The sequence below is a fragment of the Triplophysa rosa genome, linkage group LG9, assembly GCF_024868665.1.
Source record: "Triplophysa rosa linkage group LG9, Trosa_1v2, whole genome shotgun sequence".
NCBI lineage: Eukaryota > Metazoa > Chordata > Actinopteri > Cypriniformes > Nemacheilidae > Triplophysa > Triplophysa rosa.
In genome coordinates this window covers 15966967-15992321 of record NC_079898.1, presented here as the reverse complement: position 1 = coordinate 15992321, position 25355 = coordinate 15966967, and the positions used below count along the sequence as shown (strand labels likewise).

The window sequence follows — 25355 nt, the reverse complement described above, 5'->3', positions numbered from 1 at the left end:
CACTTAAGTCACACAGTCTTAGATGAACAAGTGTAAATAACAGATGAACACAATAAATCTGTCAAGATTTCACCAGAGGAGAATTAAACACAAACATCAATAACATCTTCACATATTACAGACACCACTTTCACTTTATTTCTGTCATCTGTGTAAGATCTTATTGAGATTTAACTCTAGTTCATAGTGGTTCAATTATGTTTTAAGTCACCATTATGGCGATCAGTGTTTGCTTTGGTTGGACTCTTTGACTTTCTTGTAGCTTTAAAATGTACACTTATACAATAACACTGAAAGGGACTTTACAGGAACCACAACTTTATGTTTGCTTAGTAACTGAAAATACATCTGAAAGAATTCAATCATTAAATAATAATAATATAGCATTTAAGATTTATTAAGATATGTTTGGTAAAGTGATTACATGTTATAATGGAAAGATCTCTGTCAGAAAATCTTTCTTTGCAATTTAGACACAGTTAGACACTTGACATACAAACCTCATCAATGGTGACAAACAATCATGAATGAGTTTTGTACTATGTACCCAGCATGCATTGCAGCATGAAGCTGTTCAGTTGATTGTCACCATTGTTGAGATTCATATGTGAATTGTTCATTTCTCTGTGTCCGACTCATTCTTCAGGTTAATATTTTGTCTATATAGTGTGAGACCACTTTTGAAAATTGAAATACTATACATTCTTTTTACTGGTTTACATCACTTCATGGCAATAGTCCCACCATATGGTCAAATTTTGAGCAAACATGTTTAGAGCACATTTAGGAAGAGTTAGTTTTAAAATAAGAGCTTTTGTAGATGTGTGACCTACAGTAACTAGCTGGCAACAGTGTTGCCAATATATTACTGTAGAAATAGCGGGTAAGGGCTAACCGTGTGTAAACCGCCAGCGATTGACTTCTACCTGATACTGCACTCATATTCATATAAAGAAGCCATGTTGACAAGTTTTTGTAAGTTATGGCAAAATCCACAAGATTGTAGTACCTTCATTGCCCTGTGAATGGCAATATTAATTATAAGATAGGTGTCATGCAAAATGTAATGTGTAATTGCATTAGTCATTACAAATGTAGTGGAGTAAAGAGTACATATACTTGTTCAAAAATGTAGTTAAGTAGAGAGTAAAAGTTGCTAATATCTTTAATACTCAGTACAACTACAAAGTAGCCAAAAAGATACTTAAGTAAAGTAACTAAGTACATTTACTCCAATACTTTACACCACTGACGGATACACAGGTTAAGAAAGGTTTATAAAGAAGATGCTTCGGACCAGAGCTTGTAGGGGTTGAACACACATTGTGTGTTAGTTTGCTTATGGTGTGTATGTTGAATGAGGGGCTTAGAGAAGGTTCTTCAGTGAAATAAATATCTCTCACCTGTCAGAACAAGATCTCTAGTTGGCTACTGGCTGCCTGACCTTGGACATGTCACCGCATTTCAACCACACACACACACACACACACACACAAAGGACACTACAACTAATGGGGCTTCAAACAGAGACAGGAAATGAAAATGTGGAGGAAGAAAATATTGATTGGTGAAATTAATTCGGCCCTGATGGCCCAATAGTCACAGTGTGGTGTGTAAACAGAAAATCCCTCACACAGGAGATGAAGAACAAACCTCATCCGCTCACTTCATAAACCAAAGTCTCTATAGTCCGCTTTTATATTCTGGGATTCAATATGTTGTTCATTCACAGAAGAAACATTAAAACTCTGAAGGCATTTTAAGAATATCTAAATTATCAAAATTATTTAAGAAGCATTTGTTCATTGCATTTTGTCTGATCGTTCGAGCATGATTTCAAACTCAAGTACAACCTTCACAGGGTCTCCCCTGCCATTCAGCAGCATGTGTCAGGCCAGACGTATTGTAGTCCATGAAAGGGTCTGAGACATTGAAGATCAACCAGATTTTGTAGCAAGCAGAGTTCAAAACACCCCCTCAGACGAGCAAACATGTTCGGTGAGGCTGGGGGGAGGCGTGCTGCAATGGTGGCCAATCTCAACACCGGACAAAGGGGGAGGAGTTTCAAGATCCTTCTCTTGGATCCAGATATGCAAGACACTTCCTTTGGAGTGGACCGCCCCAACAAAGGTGCTCAGTCATGTGAAACTTAATCTGCAGCCTTGCCATGCTGACCTCTCACCCCGGCTGCTTTAAGACGAGAGAACTGTGCTTAGAGAACGATAGAAAGGGGGACACGGCATGGAGAACATACCAGAGAGACCATGAAGTTGCAATGTGAAGATGGAGTGCCCTTTTGGAATCCCTTACAGCACATGAGAAATGTTCACGGTGTGTTCCTGGCGTATTGCTCTGTGTGCTTGTCCATGTCTGCATGCGCGTCTCGGGGGAAACAAAGGAGCGTGGCCATCAAAACAGTGTTAAGCGTCACACAAAGTGCACTAGGGTCACTTTAACTCTAAACAGTGGGAACACTATAGACAAAACACAGCTGGCATTCCCTGCCTCCTGGTCACACTGTTCCTTTCTGGCCCTGTTTATACCTGACGTATTAACATCCACCTCTAATCACAAATAGTAGGGTGAGACGGTTTATTGTTTATACTTGAAAATATATTAAAGTAATCACTATCATTAGTTACATACAACATTAGTTTTTATTTGTATTTTAATAAAACATTTAGCCGAGAGTAGCTTCTAGCTTTGGTTAAAGTTAACTTAATATTGTATTTAAAGGTCCAATGTGTCGTTTTTTATCTATCGACAGAAATGCAATGTAATAAACATACTAACTATGTCTTCAGAGGTGTATAAAGACCTTACATAATGAAGCGTTATGTTTTTATTACATTAGAAAGAGCCATTTCTATCTACAGTATATACAGCGCAGGTCCCCTTGCATGGAATTCGCCATGTTGTTTCTACAGTATCCCTTAACGGACAAACTGCTATACAGAACGTGTTTCGTAAATAAGTTATCTCCTTCGGCAAAGAAGTAAAAAACGCGACAACATCTTATTCCTGTGTTAGCCGCCGTAGTGCTTCGAAAGGGAGGGGGAAGTGAGCTGTTGGTTGCAATTTGCAACCTCACAGCTAGATGCCGTTAAATTTCATACACTGGACCTTTAAGTTATATTTAAAAAATGTGCTTCACAATGCCATAGAAGAACATTTTTGCATGAATGGTTTCATAAAGAACCTTTAACATCCGTAGAACCTTTCTGTTTCACAAAAGATTCTTTGTGGTTGGGCAATTTCTATAGATTCTGGGCAGTTTCAGGGGCATAACAAACGTTATGTGGCCGAAACTTAACTTCTGGTACATCCGCAAAGAATCAATAACTGTTGAGTAGTTTTAATTTAATTTAATAACATTTATTTACAATAAAACATTCATAAAAATTAAATATGAAATAAATTGTTATAGCCACTAGCCAGACCGATAAGCTAACACAGACCAGAAGTTAACTTTGGGCCAGACCTTGTACGTCCGGTAAAAACATCTATAAAAAAGAAAGCAATGTTGCTTGAAAGAAAACAATTGAGTGAATAGCTCTTTGGGGAACCAGAAAAGGTTCGTATTTGGCATCACTGTGAAGAACATTTTGTAGCAAGTTACACATATTAAAAATAATACACTTTTCATTCTTTTAGAAAAATGTGTTTGATTTCATTAACAACAATTGGAGGGTGATAGGTGGTCCTTTTTTGTTCAGCACACATTAGCTTTTAAACTACAATTGTGATGTGGCAATTAGGTTTTGGATGCTATTTACACCTGTATTTAGTACTGTCCACTTGTGATCAGATAACACTAGAAGGGTGTTAAAACCAGGTACAAATAATGCCTTCCTCACACCTGTCTTGTTATCTTCTCCCCTCTAAAAAAAGCTCTCGACCAGGAACTGTCCTGAAAAATCTCTGTAGTTCAACTTCAGCTGTCCTCTATGATTACCTAATTTTTTCCCCGTCTCTTTGGTAGCGAAGGTGACCCAGGCTGTTCATCTCTGCAGCTGCAATTAACCTAGGTCACCCCGCACAGCTCCCAGAGTTGAGCAGGGACAAGACGTGTTAACAGCGAGCACGGACAGGTTTTTTCCAGCAGATTAGCTTCAGTCTGCCTGGACACACCGCCTCACTCCTAACCATCAGGTAGTGCTGGGATTAAAGCCTGCCTCTGATGACCTGGACGAGAGGATGTGTCACTCTTCTGTAGACATCTGACCAGTTTTATTAGAAGAGGTACAATAAACACACACGTATGTGCTCAGATGTGCGTGCATGTGTGTGTGTAAACCGAATGTGTTACTTGGAAACAGATTACTGTCTAGTTAACACACATACAACAACAGCCCACACATACACAGCAAAATGGTGTACCTTAAGGAACGGACTTGACTCTGACCTTTATACTCTAGACTATACACACACATGTCCTGCCCTTCACTCTACACAGTCTTAACTTTATCTTGGTTGTCCACACCTTGCATTCCAAGTCTCTTGTCTATCTATAGACTTCAGCCTTCCCAGCTCAGCAAACAGCCAGGGTGAGAACAAGGCCAGCCATTAGTCCAACATGCCCCAGAGTGCTACAAGAGGACACGAGTCAGGGGAAGACACTGAGAGATTTATGACTGTGACACATTCACACCGGTGTTGCCGTGCAGGACTCAGAGAAGTCACTAAACTTTACACATTGATGAGATCACAGAAAATGCTATTGCTTAGCGATTGCTTTATGAAGTGAATATGAGTAACATACTGTAGCTTCATACTGGGTGCATATTGAAAGTTGGGCTGTTGAATGATTCATCGCGATTCATCGCATCCAGAATAAAAATTTGTGTTTACATGATAGTATATGTCTTTACTGTGCATATTAATGTTGTATTTATTAACAAAAAAACATACACATACATGTATATACAGTATATTTAGGAAATAGGTAGATGTATTTATTTATATTTACCAATAATTGAAATGATGTATAAATGTTTATAAATTTTTATATTTTTATCAAATATATGCATGTATGTGTATGTGTTAATAAATACAACATTAATATGCACAGCACCCAGACATACAGTATATTATGTAAACACAAGAGTTTATTCTGCATGCAATTAATCGCGATGAATCATTTGACAGCCCTAATTGAAATCTTTTGATTGCAGACTTTGGTACGTTTGTAGTTTGTTGACATTTCTTCTAAGACTTGTTTGTAGATATTACTGGGGTCATTTTAGGAAAATCTGAGATTCACCTTCCATTTGATTTCCACTTGATGTCATTGTACCTATGAGAAATAATTGAGACTTATAGGAGATTACTCTGATTAATTTTAAGCATATAATTTGTCTCTCTTGTGGGTGTATACGTGTTAAAGTATTCGGAGTACTTTAGTCAGCATTAACCTCTTTAAAAGTATTATATGACTCAGACTTGGTGACAATTTAATATAATTCATTTCTCATTCGTCTTTAAATATGAATCTAGAACTGTTCATTAATGCACCCAGGAGGTATTACGACTGTATATACAGTACGTTCTAAAAATGACCACTGGTGAGCACAGCAAGACCACACTTAGGAACTGTTCATGTGCCACACGTCCTCGGAATTCAACACACCTCATTCAAACAGGCTGTTATCTCCAAACAGGGCTCAGTGTGGGCTGCGAGCTCTGTTTATTCAAACCTAAAGGGCATTGCAATCTCCACAACAAAGTGTTCACCTGGGATCAATCAGTTAGCTTATTAAAGCACTAACATATTCAAATGATGCTGCTGCGGCTGCTGCTGTTCGTGTGTGCGTGTGTGTTTTTCTCCCTTGCACCATTTGTGATTAATTATCCCTCACAAATCTAATCATAGAACACACATGGTTGCTTCTAACTATCTATCTGTTGTCCTGTGCTTGAGGGGGAAAAACAACAATGAGAAGACTGATTCCACCTTTAATGAGATTGGAGTCAGGATACAAGTTCTTGTGGCATTGCTCGACCCCCATTCGGCAAGCAGGTGTCCATTTCTAATGACTCCTGAAACCTGTCAGCCTGCCGTTGAGAAGGAGAGAGAGGCAAACGTGTTAGCTACAACTCACTGGTATGAGGATAAAATAACACTTGACCTTTTGACCCCATGGACCTTTGGGTACGACTGTCAGGGTCAAAGGTTGAGCTCAATGCCACGGTAAGTCTGTGATGATGTCACAGAAGAAATAGCACTAATCTCCTCAGCACACCCATTTGACTAAGGGTAAGCCCTCATCTGCAGTCTTTTGCATTTTTTGACACCGTTATGGTTGAAATTGTCTGGAGGTCATGCGTGTTTTTAAAGGGTGTGTGATGGACATATGTGGCTGTTTAGTAAGAGCCGTGAGAGTAGTTTACATTTGGCGGGTGGAAATGATGTGCTGTACTTTAAAGAGTGGGCTCGAGCTGGTCATTGTCCATTAAGGTGCACTTACTTTGAGTCCATTCACCCCCACACCACACAATTAATAGAGCAAAGCCAAACTGGAGTAAAGGAAATGATGCAAGGTTAGTTCAACACACAGACGGTGCTGGCGACAAGGCATTTGTGTACAGTCTGTACCACAAAGTCTTAAACTGACGAGAATGTTGACAACGTGTAACGTTTAAATAACCAAGTCAACCTCTGTTTAGACAGCGGTGCGGTCCACTTTGGCAACCCCCATCCTGAACAGCCCAGAGGAAAATGCCTGCCAGCCATTCATAAACACAAGAAACTTTGATCAGGAGACCAATCCACACAGACACAAAAGTAAAACAAACCACGCACCTCAGTGTTTAGAGACTCACATTTTCCAAGTCACCTGAGAATTGTGAACGTGGAAAACTGTGAGAAAAAGGAAAAAAGCAAGAGGGATTTGTGAGGATACTGTGTACCATGTAAAAAACAAATCAGAATATTTTAAATACCTAAATAAAAAACATCTGAACATACTTAAAAAGCTACTTTTTAAAATTTCTGTCATCATTTACTCACCCATAAGGTGTTCCAAATCTGTATAAATTTCTTTATTCTGATGAACACAGAGAAAGACATTTGGAAGAATGCTTGTTAACAATTGTTGAACACAAATGAAGATATTTTGAAGATTGTAGGAAAGCAACAGTTCAGGGGCACATTTGACTACCATTGTAATTTTTCCTATAGGTAGTCAATGGTGGCCAAGAACTGTTTGGTAACAAGCATTCTTCCAAATATATTTTTCTGTGTTGATCAGAACAAAGACATTTATACAGAATTGGAACAACTCGAGGGTGAGAAAATGATGACAGAATTTTTATTTTTGGGTGAACTGTCCTTTTAAAACAAGAAAGCAAATTTGCCAATGTGGTTGGAAATTAAGCTCAATTCAACATATTTTCTCAAAACATCCCAACACTTCACTACGTCTCTTCTCATGTAATGTTTCTTGTTTAAAAGCCATTTAGATACCTAAACAGAACAAAATACTGATTAAGAAACTTATTGTATGCAGTGTAAAGCCTGATAATATTTTCAACAAGGGCATTAAGCCCCTCACATAAACACAGCAATACAGTCTCAGCAAACCCGAGGGGCCCTGCATGCCTAGTTCACGGGTTTACAAGTGTTCGTTTATAAGGCGTAGAGAGAAAAGTCGCTGATTTGTTGTATTTGTTTGTCTGGAGTGTAGTATTGTTTGAGTAGAATGACATGCTTTCTTCAAGAGACTGATGAATGAAATAGCAATGATTGGTGAGGGTGGACTTCGAGTTTTTCTGTCTTTCCCACCTGCCAAAACACAATAGGCCTTTCTAAATACAAGTGGTCATTTCTTTCTTGTGTTCTGAGAGTGATGCTAAAGAATCACATCTTGGCCTGGGTTGGTAGTTTGGATTTTAGACAAAGGGGAAAATTTAATTGTGCATCACAAGAAACAAACCAGATTATGGTCGATGGTGGTTTCTTGTTAAAGCTTCTTTGTATTGCTAAATAAAACCTATTGGTCTTTTTGTTTGCATAAATAATGTAAAATACAGATCATCATGTAGGTATACTTAAAAATGGTAGGTGAAGGAAATAAAGGAGGTGCAAATGTAGGTGCCATCTTGGTTGTACAGCGAGTATGTTGTGTGTGTGTGTTAAAATTGCAAAGCTGCTTTGACCTATTTCAGGTAAGATAACACTCAAGTCACTAGGTCACATAGATCTGCAGAACAGACCAAGGGCCCTAATACACCCAGAAGCTAAATGTATCACTGCAGATCCACACATACACAACAGGGACTTGACTGATGGCACGACTGCAGAGCTGCTCAAGACGGCCGTCCTAATTATTTGACACGCTTACACCCAGTGGAGTTCAACCAATTGAGAGTTAAACACCATCACAGCTCTGTATTCCCTTTCCTTACTGTAAGTGTGTGCGTGCATGCGTGCGTGGAGATAATAAACCGGACATGTGTGCGTGTGGCAAACATTTCTCTACCCTGTGTTGTAGCAATCAAACACAAAAACAGAAATTCTTGCAACAACACGGAAGTATATACTTTTAATTTTTTTATTAACTGTTTTCAATAAAGGGACAAAATTGGTTGGTGAACAGGATAATGTAGACAACTGCCAAAAAACACAGACAGTGGTTTCTCCAAATAAAACCTAACATAGACCTGAACCAAAAACAACAAAAAAGCAAGTCTGTCAATGACCTTTGGTCATTCTTTTCTTTCTTTAAAAAAAAAAGGAGAAATAAAATGAAAACAAACAAACAAAAACGGATCCATTCTATGTCTCTGTTTTGAACAGAGAATTTAAGCAATAATAAATAGTGACTCCCATTGAAAAAGATAAAGTTCAAGTTCAAGTTACAACAAACAGCTCTCATAACAGGAATAGAAAAGGCTGATAACAAAATATTCCGCATTGCCATTTACAAAAGAGTATGAACTTAAGTGGGCTGCTCCTTTAGTTCCATTTCATTTTTAAATATGCTTTGCATATGAAAGTCGTCCCAATCGAAATATAAAGCACCATTTAATATTTGGCAATGAAAACAAAACACCTGCAAAACATTGATCGTTTGAATTCATTTATTTGAATGATTTTTGTCTGTTTGTTTACTGGTATCGTACTGCATATGAAGTTTGCTTTTTTAAGATGCTGGAATGTATTCAGGTGAGACATGTGAAAAGACAGAAGCACACTACAGAACAACCCAACATCAGCTTGCTGTACTGCATACAGAATGGCAGCAGAGATTTTAAAAAAGAAGAACAGAAAAAGATATGTACAACCACCTGTTTTAGCTAGTGTGGACATTCTCAAAAGACTCAGCGGGGAAACCATTGAATGGCTTCCTTTGTACAATGCCACAAACTTTTATTTTTTCATTTGATTTTTTCCATTTTCTTTTTTTAAACATACAAATAATTCGCACTATATTATCCTGCCAAATTAAAAAAATATACTGTGGCAGCTTGTTGTTTTTTTCCACTACCAAAAAAGGTACAATTGTACCTTTTGAGAGAACAAGCAACAGTTAAAAATACAAGCCTCAATATAAATACTGTAGTACCTACACTAGGTGAACATTTAATTCAAATACCATTCTAGAAATACAGAAGAAAGTAGACCATAAATGTGTTTTAGCATAGGAACTGACATGATGTGCATTTTCCTATATTTAAGTTTCTCTATTATATATTTTATATATAATCTTAAACCTTTCCCCAATGCAAGTTTGACCTGAAGAGCTGTGAAGAGCCAAGATGAAACAACAACAACAAAAACAAAGAAAAAAAATCACAGATTTTTTCCCATTTTATATATATATTGTGATTAAGTCTTGAACGCCACCAAGACAAAGAGATAAAGATAAACAACAAACTTAAATACCGTTTCCCCTAAGATAATGAAATGTTACTTTTTTAAAAAGTTTTATTTTCATACTTAAAAAAAGATTTGTACAAAAAAAAGTTCTTGCAGTGAAAGCAGCAAGTTTCAATTGTCCGTATTCGGTCAAGCACTGTTTGCGCTGACACGTCGATATTATATCGGTGTTGGGCTTTTTCATTGTGAGGAGTGAGGACGAGTTGGCTTTTTTTACATTAAATAATGACACCACGTTCATTTCTTTAGGAAGTTTTCCCTCTTAAGAACACCTGTAAACTGGGAAACTTTAACAGTGCACTTTGTTGTCCAACAGGCAAACAATCTTAATTTATACTCAACCGCAATACCTCCAATTATCGTGTCAAAAACGGGGCAGAGAGGCATGTGCCATCTAAACGCCCAACGCATTGTCTAAACAAGTCATTAAAGTCATAATGCAACAAGAGTCTCCTTGAATGTCAACATATACCACACTATGTGTGAAACGTATATAAAAGAAAAGAACAAAAATAATGGTTTTCCCTCTCGCTCAGTAATTCAGGTTCATTTCGTCTTTATAGGGAGCTCAAACAGGGGCAACAATAAAGAAATGCCATTTTGACTCAGACCCGTAGGCAATTCATAGTTAATCATCACTGACAGCTGCAAATATTTTATGGTCTCTTAATAACCAATACTCGAATGTACATTGCATTAGTTCGGTCTAAATGGCCTCAGGTATTCCTTCGCAATGGATGTTCGGTCATCAAAAAACGTGCTACTGAAGATAAGACTTGAACAAACACCGAAAAGTCAAATGATTGTGGATTGAAAACAAGTACCGTTAAGTACAGTACCTTCAAACAGTAAACAAGGCTGAATGCCACTGCATGTGCCACGCACAGGACATGAACCACAACTGGATACATTTCACATAGGTACCTAATGATGATTAACTAGAAATTCCCTTTAGCTTTTCATTATTACTATGTCTCTCTAAAGTCGTAGTTGACTTTAGCTGTCAGGTACTTGATGCAAGAACCTTTTAAAGATCACATCGACCCTTTTCAAATATTTAGCTGAGACTCCAGAATTACAGCAGAGATTAACCAATGCAATTTCAAGATATCCAAGGCACTCTTTTTGTTTGTCTTACCAAATGATAGTACAAATTCAATCCTTAATGTGTTATCGATCCTTTCTCAAGAAATTCAAAGGCTGTCATTACTTTTATGCCATATTAGGGGCCAATTAACATTTAAACCCTGTGTGGACAGAACATCTTTTTGAAAGATTAGTTTAAGTGCGATACCGAGCCCGTCCAAAGAAGGTTAAGCAATATACTGTAGTCCTCCATGTTACAACACAAAACTGTACATGATATGTATTACAGAATGTATGCAGCATGGTTGTTTTTTCTTTTCTTTTTCTTAGATCTTAAAAGGAAAAAAAAGAAAAAAAAGATAAACATTTGTAAAGTAATGAACGATAATACAGCAACACATTTACTAAACAACTAACCAACCAGGGACAATTTATTTTTAAAATTAGCCAAAACATATGCATGCTGTCAAATTTTCAAAAATGGAAAAAAAAGTAAAGGTACACAATATGTAAATTATTATTGCACAAGAGAAAGGCTCCAAGTTTGCGTCAATGCAATAGTATTGCCCCGATACAGATCATGCATTCAACGGTAAATGAAAAGGGTGTGCTGGTGGTGCCAAGCACGCCGTCTTAGCCACCACTGGACTAGCGAAACAGGGAAATCTACAAGGATGAGGGTGGGGTAAGGTGTTATTCGCTGTTAACAGGCAAGTGAGCCTCCACCACTACTCAGTTTTAATTTCATTGTTCAATGCGCGGTCACTGTGCCATTTTTTCATGTGTTTCTCGAGGGTGCTGTACACGCTAAAAGGCATCTTACAGATTTCACATTTGTAAACGTCCTTGCCCACTTGCCCATGCGTTTTCATGTGCCGTGTTAGCTTGCTGCTCTGGGCACAGGCATAATTGCAGAGATCACACTTATAAGGCCTTTCGCCCGTGTGGCTGCGTCGGTGCACTGTCAGGTTGCTGCAGTTTTTGAAAATTTTGCCGCAATACTCGCAGGTGTCACTGCGTCGGCCATCTTTCGAGCTGGGCCGACCCCCAAGGTGTGGCGTGCTGCCGCCACTGCCAGTCCCGCTGCGACCCGAGACGCAGCCATCCAGATCCCCTGGTGGCGTGGAGAAGCGTAGGCTTCCGTTCTCTGAGGAGTGCTCTGAAGACGAGGCGAAAGGCGATTGTCTGGAATCCCCAAAATTCAGAAAGGGGTCTTTAAGCTGCCGAGAGGCAGCATAGCCAGCCAACCACTGGGAATAGACGTTCTCAGTGTTGGGGATTGTAGGGGTGGAGAGGTCAAAGTCCTTCTCCAGCTTGATTCGTTTGGAGAAGGGACTAAGTGAGCTTGGGCTGCCCAGCAGTAGCTTCTTAGACAAACCCACAGAGGCAGACTCGCTGGGGGATGAGCCTCGACCGTTGATAGCAGAGACACAGCCCTCGTCCACTCTGTCTGATGCCAGGGCTGAGTCCTCATCACATATGTCCCTATGTGCATTATTGTCTGAGTTTAGGGCTCCTCGCTTGTGTTGATGGAAAGCTTCGCTGTAGTGCTGCATGCTGGCAGCCAGGCCCATGCCCTGCATAACCTCAGGCAGCGAGCGTGGTATGTCGCCCTCGCGCCCGCCGTTGTTCTCGTGGTGCCTCGTGGCTTCTAAGTTGAGGCTAAAGTGGTAGTTGTTTCGACTTCTATCCCTTTCCAGCTCCTCCTCCTCTCCTTCTTCCTCTTCCTCTTCCTCCTCTTCTTCCTCCTCTTCCTCCTCCTCTTCCTCCTCCTCCTCCTCACCATTCTCTGGAATCAGACGATCATTTTCACTCTTATATTTGGCTACCACTGATTTGAGGGCATTACTGGCACTGCCCACAATGTCGCTGGTTCCTGGCTCAGGGGAGCTGGCTGTAGACAAGCCATCATCGGATTTGACCGTCATGGGCGATGACTTGTTCACGTGTGTCTTCATGTGGCGTTTTAACTTGCTGGCCTGCGTACAGGCGTGGTCGCACAGGTGGCACTTGTAGGGTTTCTCACCCGTGTGACTGCGTCGATGCACGATCAGATTACTCTGGAATTTGAAGGTCTTCCCACAGAATTCACAAGACTTTGACTTCAGGGGTGTGTTGGACTGCTGCTTGAGAGGGGTCGGAGTGGATTGGGAGCCAGAAGGGGACTGCATGGACGTCAGGGGGGGCGTGGATAGAAAGGGTGGCTTGTTTCCCGATTGGAATGGTTGGAGTAGCCGTTGCATAGGGCTGGGTCGATTGGGTGAGAGGGGAGGAGTTGACCCTGAGGTGTTCCCAGCTAGTTCCCTCAGCCTACGAGAGAAGTCCATGGCTGGGGGATCCAGGGGCATGGGGTTGAGGCGCAGCACCCTGTCAAAGGCACTCGGGTGGTGGGTGGCCAAGGCCAGGTCCTCCGGGCTCAGGTGATCCATGCGATGAGGGTCTAAGTGATGGCGAGGCGGAGGGCTAAAGAGAGGTGGCGTTGGGGGAAAACGCCCCTCCCGGAGAGGAGGTCCATCACGTGCGGAGTTGGGTATCCGCAGCAGGTTGAATGGGTTTACTTCGGGGAGATGGATGCCATGCAGGGGGGGCTGAGATGAGCAATCTGCACTCATTCCCGAAGGGGCTCCGATGCGGGGCGTGAGTGGACTTCCGCGCTCGCTCTCAAGGTAGATGCGGAAGCCATGAGTGTTCTGGGCGTGTTGCAGCAGGAACCAGGCACTGCTGAACGGTTGCTTACAGGTTGTGCACGTGTAGCTGCTGGGCTCATCTTTACCTGCAAAAACAAAGTACAATTTAAGAGTCAGCCCTTCAATTGTCTTCAAAAACAAATCATTAGATTGCTAAAACTGATGTCAGAGGCTACTCCATGTATGTATGTGTTCCCACTCATTCCCAACTGCTGTGGCTTGGTGCATTCCAGATCTAAATAAACACTGCAGATTGGGGCTTAAGTATTTATGAACCTCTCTCATCACCAGACTAGACCTCGGGCCTGTGTGGCCCCATGTACTAACAGTCTCCCATCAGCTGTAGCTGTAGTCTAAAGAAAGTATCACATAACAGTAAACACATCCCTTATTATAAACATGCTCCCTAACAACATTACAGGCCAGAGCCCAGTGGAGCAGAGCTTTTCACAACACCCAGACAAAGCAATGGTACTTCCAGCAGAAAAGGACTATGTTAGGGTTTAACTCGGGTCTTTGCAATGGGTGGGGAACTTAAATGCCCAAAGACTTGCTTTGGACTACACACTGCTCAGCCGGTTGTTCTTGCAGCGGTTGTCAGCAGGGCTGTAAAAGCAAACAAAAGTGCTCTCTCAAGCTGAACGCTTTCATCCATGTACAAAAACAGATGAACAGGAAGCACAAACAAATTTGGAAAGACTACAATAATAGATCCTGTGCATGCTCACACAATATGAGCTCAGTAAGAGTTGTTTCAAATGGAGAGAAATAAAACTACTATAAAAAACTAAAAAGAACGACTGTGTTCTTCAGAATGAAAATAGGGAAGAATGCATACAATTGTCACAGCAAAGGAACATTTAAAACAATAATTTACTTTCAATGGCATTTGACCTATCATTTTCCTCCCATTGCTTTTATAATCTCATTTAATGTTCGGAGATAATAGAAGAGGCTGGAAACGAGCTTTTCAACATTAAATTTGCTGTACCAAAGTCTTACACATTAATATAGTTTTGATGGGGCTGATGCTCTACTGATACTAAACAATATTATACATGCAATGACCAATTTTTATTTGAATGTATGAGAAGAATTCTTCTTGAAACCTTTCACAGGTTCATCTAGAAACTAATGACACCCCTAACCCATTTCACCTTATTTGCTTATGTTTATTTTTATTATTCCTTTCACACCTTGTATTTATCTGAGCAATATAACCTGAACCTGGTTTTCCTCTGAGCTTCCTGTTTATCAGTCAATTGTGAAGTAAAACATTTTAATTTTAAAAAAACGAAACAGATATGAACTAAAAGCCACAAAGCCCAAATTTTGTTAGAGACAATTTGCTTTTAAAAAAGATGAAAAATAAAACAGAAACTTCAAAATAGAATATACCTTGCTCTTAAACATGCACAAATGTCTAAATGTTTTAGGTAGGCCATCCAGATGGAAAGCTGTCAAAAGCTACAGAGCCTTTTTTGATAATTACACTGAATAAATTCTTTAAAAAAAAAATGATATAAAGTGCTGCAAATGGCATTTGCACCATCAACAGGTAAACAAGCAGGTTCAGGGTGTCCATAGTTAAAAAAAACACGCGATTAACTCACAAATGGCAATGAAATTGATATTTTCATGAGGTAATGAGTGACAGTTTGAACTTTGAAAATTACCAGCACTAAAAGGGATGTTACATGCAACACCGTTTTTCGCAGGTACAGACATCTACCTACGCTCCCAAAAACGCAAGGTCAAGCGGTCAGGAAAAGAGCCATCATCCACACAGGCACCACAACAACAAACAGCGAAAATGGACAGGAGAGATGGATTTAACTCCCCCTACGAGGCAGAGGTCTCTAAACTGCTATCATGCACTGTTTACAAGCATCCCGAGAGAAAGAGGGGGAAAGAGAGACATCGAAAAACGGAATGAGAGAGAGATAGCGTGAAGAAAAACAGAAAGAGGTGGTGAACAGAGCCGCGTGCACTCTTTCATCTCGTTTGTTTTCCTCAGAGGGGCTTTTTCTGAAGTCTTCAATAGCCAGCAAGCATATAACAAGGCAAGGCTTCTGTGCTGCTCAGAAGAGGAAGGCAGACCAGAGCGGCTGTGGGTTTCTGGGATAATCCTGTTAATGCACACAAATGGGGGTGGTTCTGGAAGGCTCCGTGGCGGGCAGACAGCCACCTCCGGACATCTCTGCACCCTTTTGTGCCATTATCATTTTGTCTCTGCCTTGGCGCTTTCCGAACATGGCAAGCGAACACACCCACTATACAGGATGGAGACTAGAGAGATCAAATGAATGAGATTTAGGATGAAATAAGCATAAAATAATATATGTACGTTAATACTATAAAAATATACAGCTGTGGGGAAATTCAGAGACCATTTCAATTTTTCGTTTAATCAGCATTTCTAGATGTAGGCCTATTGTGGTCGTTTCAGTCCAGTGACTGTTGAATTTCAACAAAATCAAAACCTCAGGAGTGACAAAGTCATCCAACAGCAATGTGAAAGACTGACAGCATGACAAGACACATGAAAATTGAGATAAAAAACACTTTTTTCACTTTTCCTAAATAAATGTACAAATATTATTGTTGTATTGCTTAAAAGTGAATATGAACTTGTTTTCTAAAAATACAGAGCATCTTTTCTGTCTTTTTGACCTGTTTCTCCAGTTTTCATTTTCTGCAAATAAATGGATTTTTATTTGAAATTTGGGAGAAATATTCTTGTAAGTTCACGGGATAAAACAAAAATGATCATTTACCTAAACATAATACTTTAAATAGTCAAGTATACATAAAAGAAGTAATTTAAACAGTGAATTTCTACCCAAGGGAACTTTTACAAGATTTTTTAAATTTGTTTTGTTTAACCAATAAAACAAAAATAACAACGTAATGTAATTTAATGTAATTAAAATGGACTGGAAAACATTCCAAAAAATGAACCAAGAGCCCAGATCAAGAGAGCACTGGTGACTATATCACACACCGGCTTGGAGCTGAGAGAGACGGGAAAAGAGGGATGTGACGGCTGGTGTGAACAGAGAGAAAATAACAGCACATTGCTGCTCTGTGGCCCTGCCACCCACGACCACCTCCTGACAGTCTCACTCATGACCAACAGCTGAAAGCTCTACACCAAATCAAGACTGCACACTACTTTATATCGAGGGATGATGCAAAGGCCAGCTAAATTATGGATCATTACAATCTGCAGAAATTACATTTAATTGTGGCCACCTGCAGAGGGGTTGACCTAGTATACGTTTTTGTATTATCATGCAAACGTTTTTTTCGCTCCGTCACACAGCTAAAACTGTAATGGCCATCCTCTTGTTGTCGAAGTTGAGAGAGTTTTAATTTGTCTGCTCTCGAAAACACCTAACTCTCTTGTAAGTGTACTGTCAAAATAAGGTTATGGTGCTTTTTTAAACAGAATTTGCATTTTCTTTCAATGTGAGAAGGTCTGGTTCTGTTCTCACCAGCCACAGGGATCTATGAAGGACAGGTTACCACATCGCCATGTTTAACAAGGCCCTGCTTCATTTCATTACACATAGCAACGCTCAGCGAAATATGTAATCATCTTTTCACGTGACACTTTAAATATCCAACTAGACAAATAATTGCAGCAATAATTGATAGCCTCGTGCAGCCGGCGGTATTATTGACTGGCATGCCTCTCGTAGACACCGGCGTGCGCCATGCGGGCATTGTGCTTGGCACGCACGCATCCAGGTTCCTCTTCTGACAAAACTGTCACAATCTGTTCTGATGATGGGAATCTGCGAGCCACCGACAGGTGCTCCAATAATCTGCTATTAGACTCCGAAGATTTTACTAGGAGGAATTAAAAGCAACAGCCTGCCTAAGAAATGAGCTCCCCCCTCCTTTGGTCTAATTTAAATTTTCTCAAGAGACTTAAAAGAGTATTCTTCGTGTCATTGACTGTCTTTTTGAGCGGAGAATTTGAGAGCTGATCATTTGAGACGAACTGTAAAAGCAGGCGTGGGTTCACAACTGTTAAATATGTGTAACATTAATGGAGTGAGAGCTATTCTGCATCACACTGGCCCTACGTCTAAGTCCAAAAGTTGGTTAAATCTAATATAATCTGCCTCAATGCTTGGAGCATTTAAAGTCAGAAAGCGGCTGTGTTCTAATTTTACTAATTCCTCAGTTAATTAGAAAGCTCTCCAATTTGCAGCGAAAAGCGGGTCAGTTCGGACAAGCTGGCAAGCCGTGTCGTATGAAGCAGGGACTGCTGGTGACAGTTGTTGGACTGGTCTGCGGGAGCTGGCAGCGGCTCGGCTGCTTACAGACGGATGCGAGTGCTCGGCGCATTGCTGGCAGTTTTTACACAGGGAAATGTCACAGTGATGTTACAGCGCAGAGCCACGGGAAAACAAGAACACCCCGTCTTTCTATTCAACCCCCCCAAACTGCCAACCACATCCTCGCAGGACCGACTAATCCATCTAAATCGTCACACACACACATACACTCACACACATTTAACTGCAGTTAGGTAAAGCCACACTAAATGATCTTGACAAAAAGTGAGTCTGTATTACATAGCGCTGAGTGTGAGTGGTGCCCATGTGAAACCTAAAACTGGAAGGAAGGAAATATGTTGCGATCCCCCTCCACCCCTCACCCCGTGCCTCTCCTGCTGAGTTCTGCATCTCACTCAGGAAAGCTGTACCACACCAAACAGATAGTTTTACAGTGTAAAAATAACCAAAAGGTGTCAAGTTATGACTCTTGAAAATTTGCTTGTCTGGAGCGCAAAATGTTTTTCCTCGGGACAGGTCAGGCGTATTTTATTTCTAAACTGCAGACACACGTGCACATTCACTTAGCCGTATTTAACCGTAGTTTAATGAAATTGGTATGATGATAAAATGGAAATGGTTGTGTAACTAACATAATTTCTTTCAAATACCAACAAGTAGGTTATAGATTTTACGAATGTATGTGTGTGTTACATTATGAGGACAAATGTGCAATGCAAAAAAACTTGACATTTGGTGCATTGCAAGAACATGTCCCTGCATAATGGATTTAATAAACATCTTAAATAATGTCTTAATAAAAATGCAAAAATACAGCAGGGTTTGTATAGGAGGGGTCAGGTCATAAGATATAAAATATCATTAGCTCAGTATACAGTAGAGGTCAATGGGCAGTCCTCATAATGCTGGGAATACAAATGTGCATGCACCAATGCGTCACTATCTTGATTTATCATTGTGTATGTAAGTGTGTGTTGTATGACTGTCACACATGGATGACTGACATATATTTGAGAGTGCGTAAAATTGGAGTAATGTCTACAGTTGGCTTTGTTTTGAGATTGAGGTGCATTTCTATGTGTGCCGTCTGGATCGATGGCGCTGGCAGACCAAGATGAATGCCAGACTAAAACAGCTCGGGCAGCCCAATATCCCCGACATGCAGATTCTTCCATTGTTCATTTTCCTCCCACCACTAAACCCCCCCATCACGTACACACACACACGGTGTCCATGCCAAACAAGAGCACCGGACACCAAAACACTTGCACTGATTCAAAACCTCCTACATGCGAAAGTGCAGGTCATTTGGACAGTTGCTGGCATTTTGCGAGCTGCACTCACAGCGTTCCGTCTCAACAGCTTCACTGCTGTCAATAGCTGAGACTGCGGACCCTTTTGTTTTGTCCTTGACGATTGTGTTAAGATTCAACAGCTCTCAGAGATAATGGTAATGGAGGTAATGCAACAATGCAGTAAAAGGATTAGTGAATGCAGGGGGAGAAAGAACAATGCCATGTAATATCATTTTTGAATTTTATCAGCAGCTTATGCTTTCAAGAGCCTCCGCATGTATTTGCGTTTGAGTTGTCCCTTCACCTCTGCACCTGCTCAAGTCTCAAATACATGACATTCTAATTTTCCAATGACATTTTCATTATTGGAATTACGCATACGGTATAATTCATGTACACATTCAAAATATAAAAAATGCATTCCATCAATCAATGTTATGCATGACATATATGAGTGTATATATGTATAGTTGCTGCATAATGTGCATTGAATTTATAAAGATTTGAGTTAAAAATGTATATGAATGTAAACGACCCGAATAAAAAAAATGCTGCTTACAGTAATTATTACAGTATTATGTGGAATGGAGCATGTCAAATCAAATTTGTCATAAATTTGATCAAGAGATAATAAAGATGGAAAAAATATGACACAAATGTTCAATATTGTCCAAATCGGCTAATGTGTTTGTGGCAATATGTGTTTGAGTTTTAATACTTGTGAATGTGTTCTCAGGTCATGTGCATCTGCTTGGTATCAGTATTCCTCGAAGCAGTCTGGCTGGATCGGGCCGGCACAGCTCTCACACACTCGGCTCTTTGTCCGGTTCCAGACTCTTTGTGGTGTGCCGAGTGACTGGCCACAAACAAAGGCCTGTTTGACCAACACTTGTTCACCGACAAAGCTGGACAGAAAAAGTGCCATAAAAATCCTGAAAAAGACCCGTCTGACACGGTGTCCACTCTAAACCCAAACATTATGCATTGCTCTTCTCTTTTTGAAAAAAAATGCACGCTTATATGTAAACAATGTAGCGTAATGTGCCACTGAGCCCATTTTTCAAACAGACAGAAAAGGGGGTGGGGGTAGACTCACTTAAAAGAGAGATATTTCGATAACTGGGGCTAGTGCTCCTGGGCAGAAGCATGTCTGTAATTAACCTGGATAGGCTGGCAAAAATCAGACGTTCACTTTTATTAACTTTTTGCTTTCCTGAACCTTGATAAGAAACAGGTGAGTTTTTTTATTCTGTATTCAGATGGAAAGTGAGCAAAAAATATTGGGGCAAATTTCACACAGAGTGGGTTCGGTGACACTGTGCCAGTTTCAGCGATGCGGCCAGAGCAGACAATCAGTGGCACAAGTAAAGCCCCATTCAGAACTTATTAAAGACCCCAGACAATCTTGTAAATTCAAGCACAGATTACTTTCCTGGCTTTATTTTCTATTGTACAGTACAGCATTTGATTGGTCAAAAAGTCTGTATAGTGCATGATGAGTCATCAGTATTTTGCTTCTCAGAACAGAAAGACTGACAATTTTATATGACACATCTACTAGGTATGAATTTTGAAATTACATAGCACATAAATGCACATAAAACATGGAATAAAATAAAAAAGCGTGCAATAAAATGTGCATAAAAATTTTAGAGACATTTAAAACTATTTGTGGGAGAGTTATGATAGGTCAATCGCTCTGGGCAGAAAATACATCCTCCAAATTAATGAAATGCTGGATTTCCATTTCCAGATAATGCGAATAATCCCTGCATCAACTCGCTGCGACATTCACATCATGTTGCCCTCCTGCCTGCTGGACAGTGAGCACAATTAAGAGCGCCAGAGATTTCCACACACCTGACTCCCCTCTGCTTATCATTATTACAGCCAAGAGAAATGTGTCCCCCAATCAGAAATATGCACGGCTAAACAGGGCCTGCCCAGCTAATGATAACTGCAGAAAGTGGCATACATTTCCTTCTTAAGCCATTCAAATGATCTATTTTCTGCTGCATTCTTCTGCGCTCCTGCTTCACAGGAGCAGAGCGTAACATGAGCGCGTATTCTGTTATTGCCGAATACATGAAGTTGATTTCAGTATTTAAGGGCAACAATGAAACTAATTTCACAATCCTCTCAGTGTGTCATTAGGCGCTGCTATACAATCTGCTACACAAGAATGAAGACAAAACACAATTACCCCAGAGTGCTTTTATAGAACTGTGATATGAAAGCATTATTGTTTTGGGGAGGAGGCCAATCAGGACTTTATACTGAATGTGTGTAAATGTATATTAGTGTGTGTGAGCCGCAATGAGACGCATGCGTGCATGTCATAGTCAGTATGAATAAAAAAGGTTTGTGAGAGAATTTTGTATTATTGTGTGCAAGTGAGTTTAGCTTCCCTACTGTGATGCACATTGCATTCTATGCAGCCCTTGGCAGTGATGATGGGCCTACACAAAACAATATGCATATATTGTATATTTCCAAACACATTCAGAAGAAAATGTTATTACTGTATACACATTTAAAATATGTCTAATCTCCTTTTATGTAAAAATGTATCATTTATGTATCAATTTAGCATGCAAGACATAGTGAACCTTATACAGTATGTTGACATGAATGTAAGAAGTGCGAGTATACTTAAAGGGATAGTTCACCCAAAAAATTCTGTCATCATTTACTCATCCTCTTGTCATTTAAAACCTGTATGACTTTCTTTCTTCTGCAGAACATAAAAGAAGATATTTTGAAGAATGTTGGTAACCGAACCACGTACCCATCCACTTGCATTGGTCTTGTGTCCATACAATACAAGTGAATGGGTACCACAATTGTTTGGTTACCAACATTCTTCTAAATATCTTCCTTTGTGTTCTGCAGAATAAAGAAAGTCATACAGGTTTACAACGACAAGAGGGTGAGTTTATGATGATGGAATTTTAATTTTTGGTTGAACTATTTCAGTCATATGCTGGATGGAGTACTCATGTCGGAGACACTCATGAACAATGAGGGAAAAAAATTCGGTCCAACCATTTATGCGCTCTGGGTGTGTGAATGTGTGTGAATCACCGTTTGATGGCTTCCGTAACACACTGGATATGATTGTTTAAAAATGAATTCCCACATAACCTCGTAAACATAATTTTAATAATACAGTCAGAGCCTCTTAAACTGTGTTTATGATTGTAATTAAATGGCCAAACCTTTATATAACCGTCGGAGCATAAAACCGTAAGCGCATCTCTCTCGCTTTCTATCTCTATCTCTCGTGAGGGGAGAACCTCAGTGCTGATGATGGCAACTGTAGACTACTCTTAACCGAAACCCAAAATGTCAAAATTATAGAGAGGACAAATTACAGCATAGGAGGGTTGTGTGCTTTGCTCTTTTCTTTTCCTTTTTTTAAGAGGAAAAAAACTCAAAGAAACAGCACACACACGGACACAAACTGTATATGTGGAGGAAAGGAAAAGACAGCGAACAGCTACAGGAAGAGTGGCATTCACTGTCATAAATAGCCTAATTAATCATTGTGCAAACTACACTGCTCCAAATCCATCAATTAATTAAACTGAGATTCATTTATGCCTGTGGAGGGATGGAGAAACACAGGCTTTCTGCCCAAAATCATTACAGCAGAAAAGTCAATATTATTAAAATTATTCAACAGAGGTGTCCCCAAAGATTTTTTTAAATCCTAAACAATAATCTCATAAACATACGCTTGCTATTTCTGAGACTTCCTTTACCCAATACCCCCACTAGATTTGAATATATCTGCTATAATTCATTTGATACATTATATATCTCAGATTAAATAATCCTTACCACTCATTTTCCACGTTCTACACAGCCAGGGATCAGTGTTGCTAACATGAGAGCCAACCACACAGATTATGCCTGTTACAGAGCAGGGAGAGCACACGGAACAATGCAACGCACGGCCTGGGCTTCAGCTACAGCCTATGAAGCGAAGATCACGGAGACCTCTTTTCTTCATTGTCTCTCTCAGAGCCAGAGAACGAGGCAATGAAATGGAGTGGGGTGGGTGTGAGTGAGATATTCACAGCACGTTCTGCATAAATGTATCGCTGCATCTGTAAGGAAGAGAAATTGGAGCCGCGCAGAGCTGGGGCCCGGGGCATGGCTTCAGACACTGTCAAAACATTTTCAGCCATTTTAATTAGAGGACCAAAGCCAGTTCCGAGGCTCCATAACATTTGCTTTCACATAATTGCACTTCGCTCAGCGTTTTCGCCCTTTCTGTCCCCCGTCGTATTCAACTTGGGCAATTCATATTTCCATTAGGGCTTTTTGTGATTTTTCAATTTGAATATATTTTCTTATAGAACATTCTAACGTTCATGAATAGCGTGTCCTACGGAGGCTGAACAGCTGGAAGTCTGTTCGTTTGTTCTTCATTAATTATTCACATACCTTCCTCTATGTCAATGAAGTGTATATTTATATAAAAAGTACAGTATGGACAAGCCTTTAGTTTTTTTAGGATGCATCTAATTTTCTCATTAATTTTCTAAGTTTATCATACCAGACAAAAAAACATACATGCATGCATGCATAGACTATAGCGTTAGCCTGTCATGGAGGAAGTTTAAATGAATTCAGAGGGGTGTTTTTCCCTAATGCTTCACACGCAATAGGTCAGCGGTCACCTGCATGCAAACACGCAATGAATACAGACGCACACATGTATGCAGACAGAGCGGGGATGTGCAGGAACACGTAGGCCAGGGCAGTCATGAGCAGCTGTCGGCCAGAGATGATCACTCATCAGCCTTATAGTGCTGTGTGCCATAAAACTAAACATCAGGCCCTGGTCACATGTCCTCGGAAAGATACATAAACATACAACACTAACAAATATTCCAACTTTGCATCTTGGTACTGTATAGACTGTAAAAATGTTATGACAGGCAAATTAGAAATAGGCAGCTGGTGACATTTATATTTAAATATATACAGTACTTTTATATATATTATATATACTAATTTTATATATATATATATATATATATATATATATTAGATTTTTTTTAAATGTATAATAATAAATAAATAAATAATATTATTTTCATAGATACATTAAAAAATAATAAATTAATAATCATAGAATATTTTTTCCTGAGCTCGTCGCAATGCATTCTGGGATCGGCTCACCACATCAGATACGCACGCTGCTTCCAAAGAATACAACAGCCTCTACATCACAAGCCCCTATCATCTCTTAAAACCCTGCTTCCTCAGGCAGCTCACTTTTGGAACAGAGCCTTTAGGAAAACATTGTACAAATAGGGAGCAAGAAGGTAGCATGTTGCTGTGTTTATCTCTCTCTTTCTTTTTCTCTCGTTCATTTGACCATCAGCATCAGGGGGCTGTTCAGGTGTTTGTTTTTCCCGGTCTGGAGTGCCTTGGAAACATATTTTCTTTTCTACTATCTAGCTGCAGGTCTGCACTAACTCAACCTCAGGGGTTCAGGAAGGGTGGTGGGGGGAGAGGCTGATGAGAGAATAAGAGAGAAAAAGAACAAAAAGGAAAAGTTAAACCTGTAACTCAGTGAGCCCTTTCTTGCTCTGCAGTCTCAAGAGAAGACACACTTCTGGAGAGAAACCGAAGAAAGGCTGACCCTCTCTTATGAACGCACAGACCCCCACCGGAGCAAAAAGGCGCTTTCTACCTCATCGACGCTGATGCAGACAGACGATAAGGAGGACATTTTTGGGTCAAATATTTTTCATAATGTCCACCATAAACATTAATTTCTGTCTGTGCATGTCCAAACATATTATTGGTAGTATTAGATACATAAAAACAGACTTCTTTATCTTAATTAAATTAAAGACTCGACTAGAACACAGACATTAATTGGAAAATGATGTGCATGGCCATTCAAACCAAGCTGACTGGAAAACACAGAGACCACTAGAGGGTTTCCACTTCATCTCTCTATCAGATTTTCTCCCTATGTTCCTCTCTCACACACTCTTTTCTTCTGTATTAGAAAATAGTCTTCAAATATATTCAACCAAATGCAACAATCAATAAAAGGACATTTTAACACAGA

General features: G+C 39.9%; 1 protein-coding gene across 4 annotated transcripts in view; it reads right to left on the bottom strand.

Moving 5' to 3' along the window:
* Window positions 1-9063: 9063 nt before the first annotated feature.
* The window catches only part of bcl11aa (BCL11 transcription factor A a), a 54385-nt gene continuing 38093 nt past the window's right edge, over window positions 9064-25355 (bottom strand). For all 4 annotated transcript variants that reach the window (XM_057342641.1, XM_057342643.1, XM_057342642.1 and 1 more), the window contains one exon: window positions 9064-13739. In XM_057342641.1, the coding sequence (XP_057198624.1) occupies window positions 11695-13739 (2045 nt within the window). In that variant the 3' untranslated portion in view covers window positions 9064-11694. The remainder of the gene's footprint in view (window positions 13740-25355) is intronic.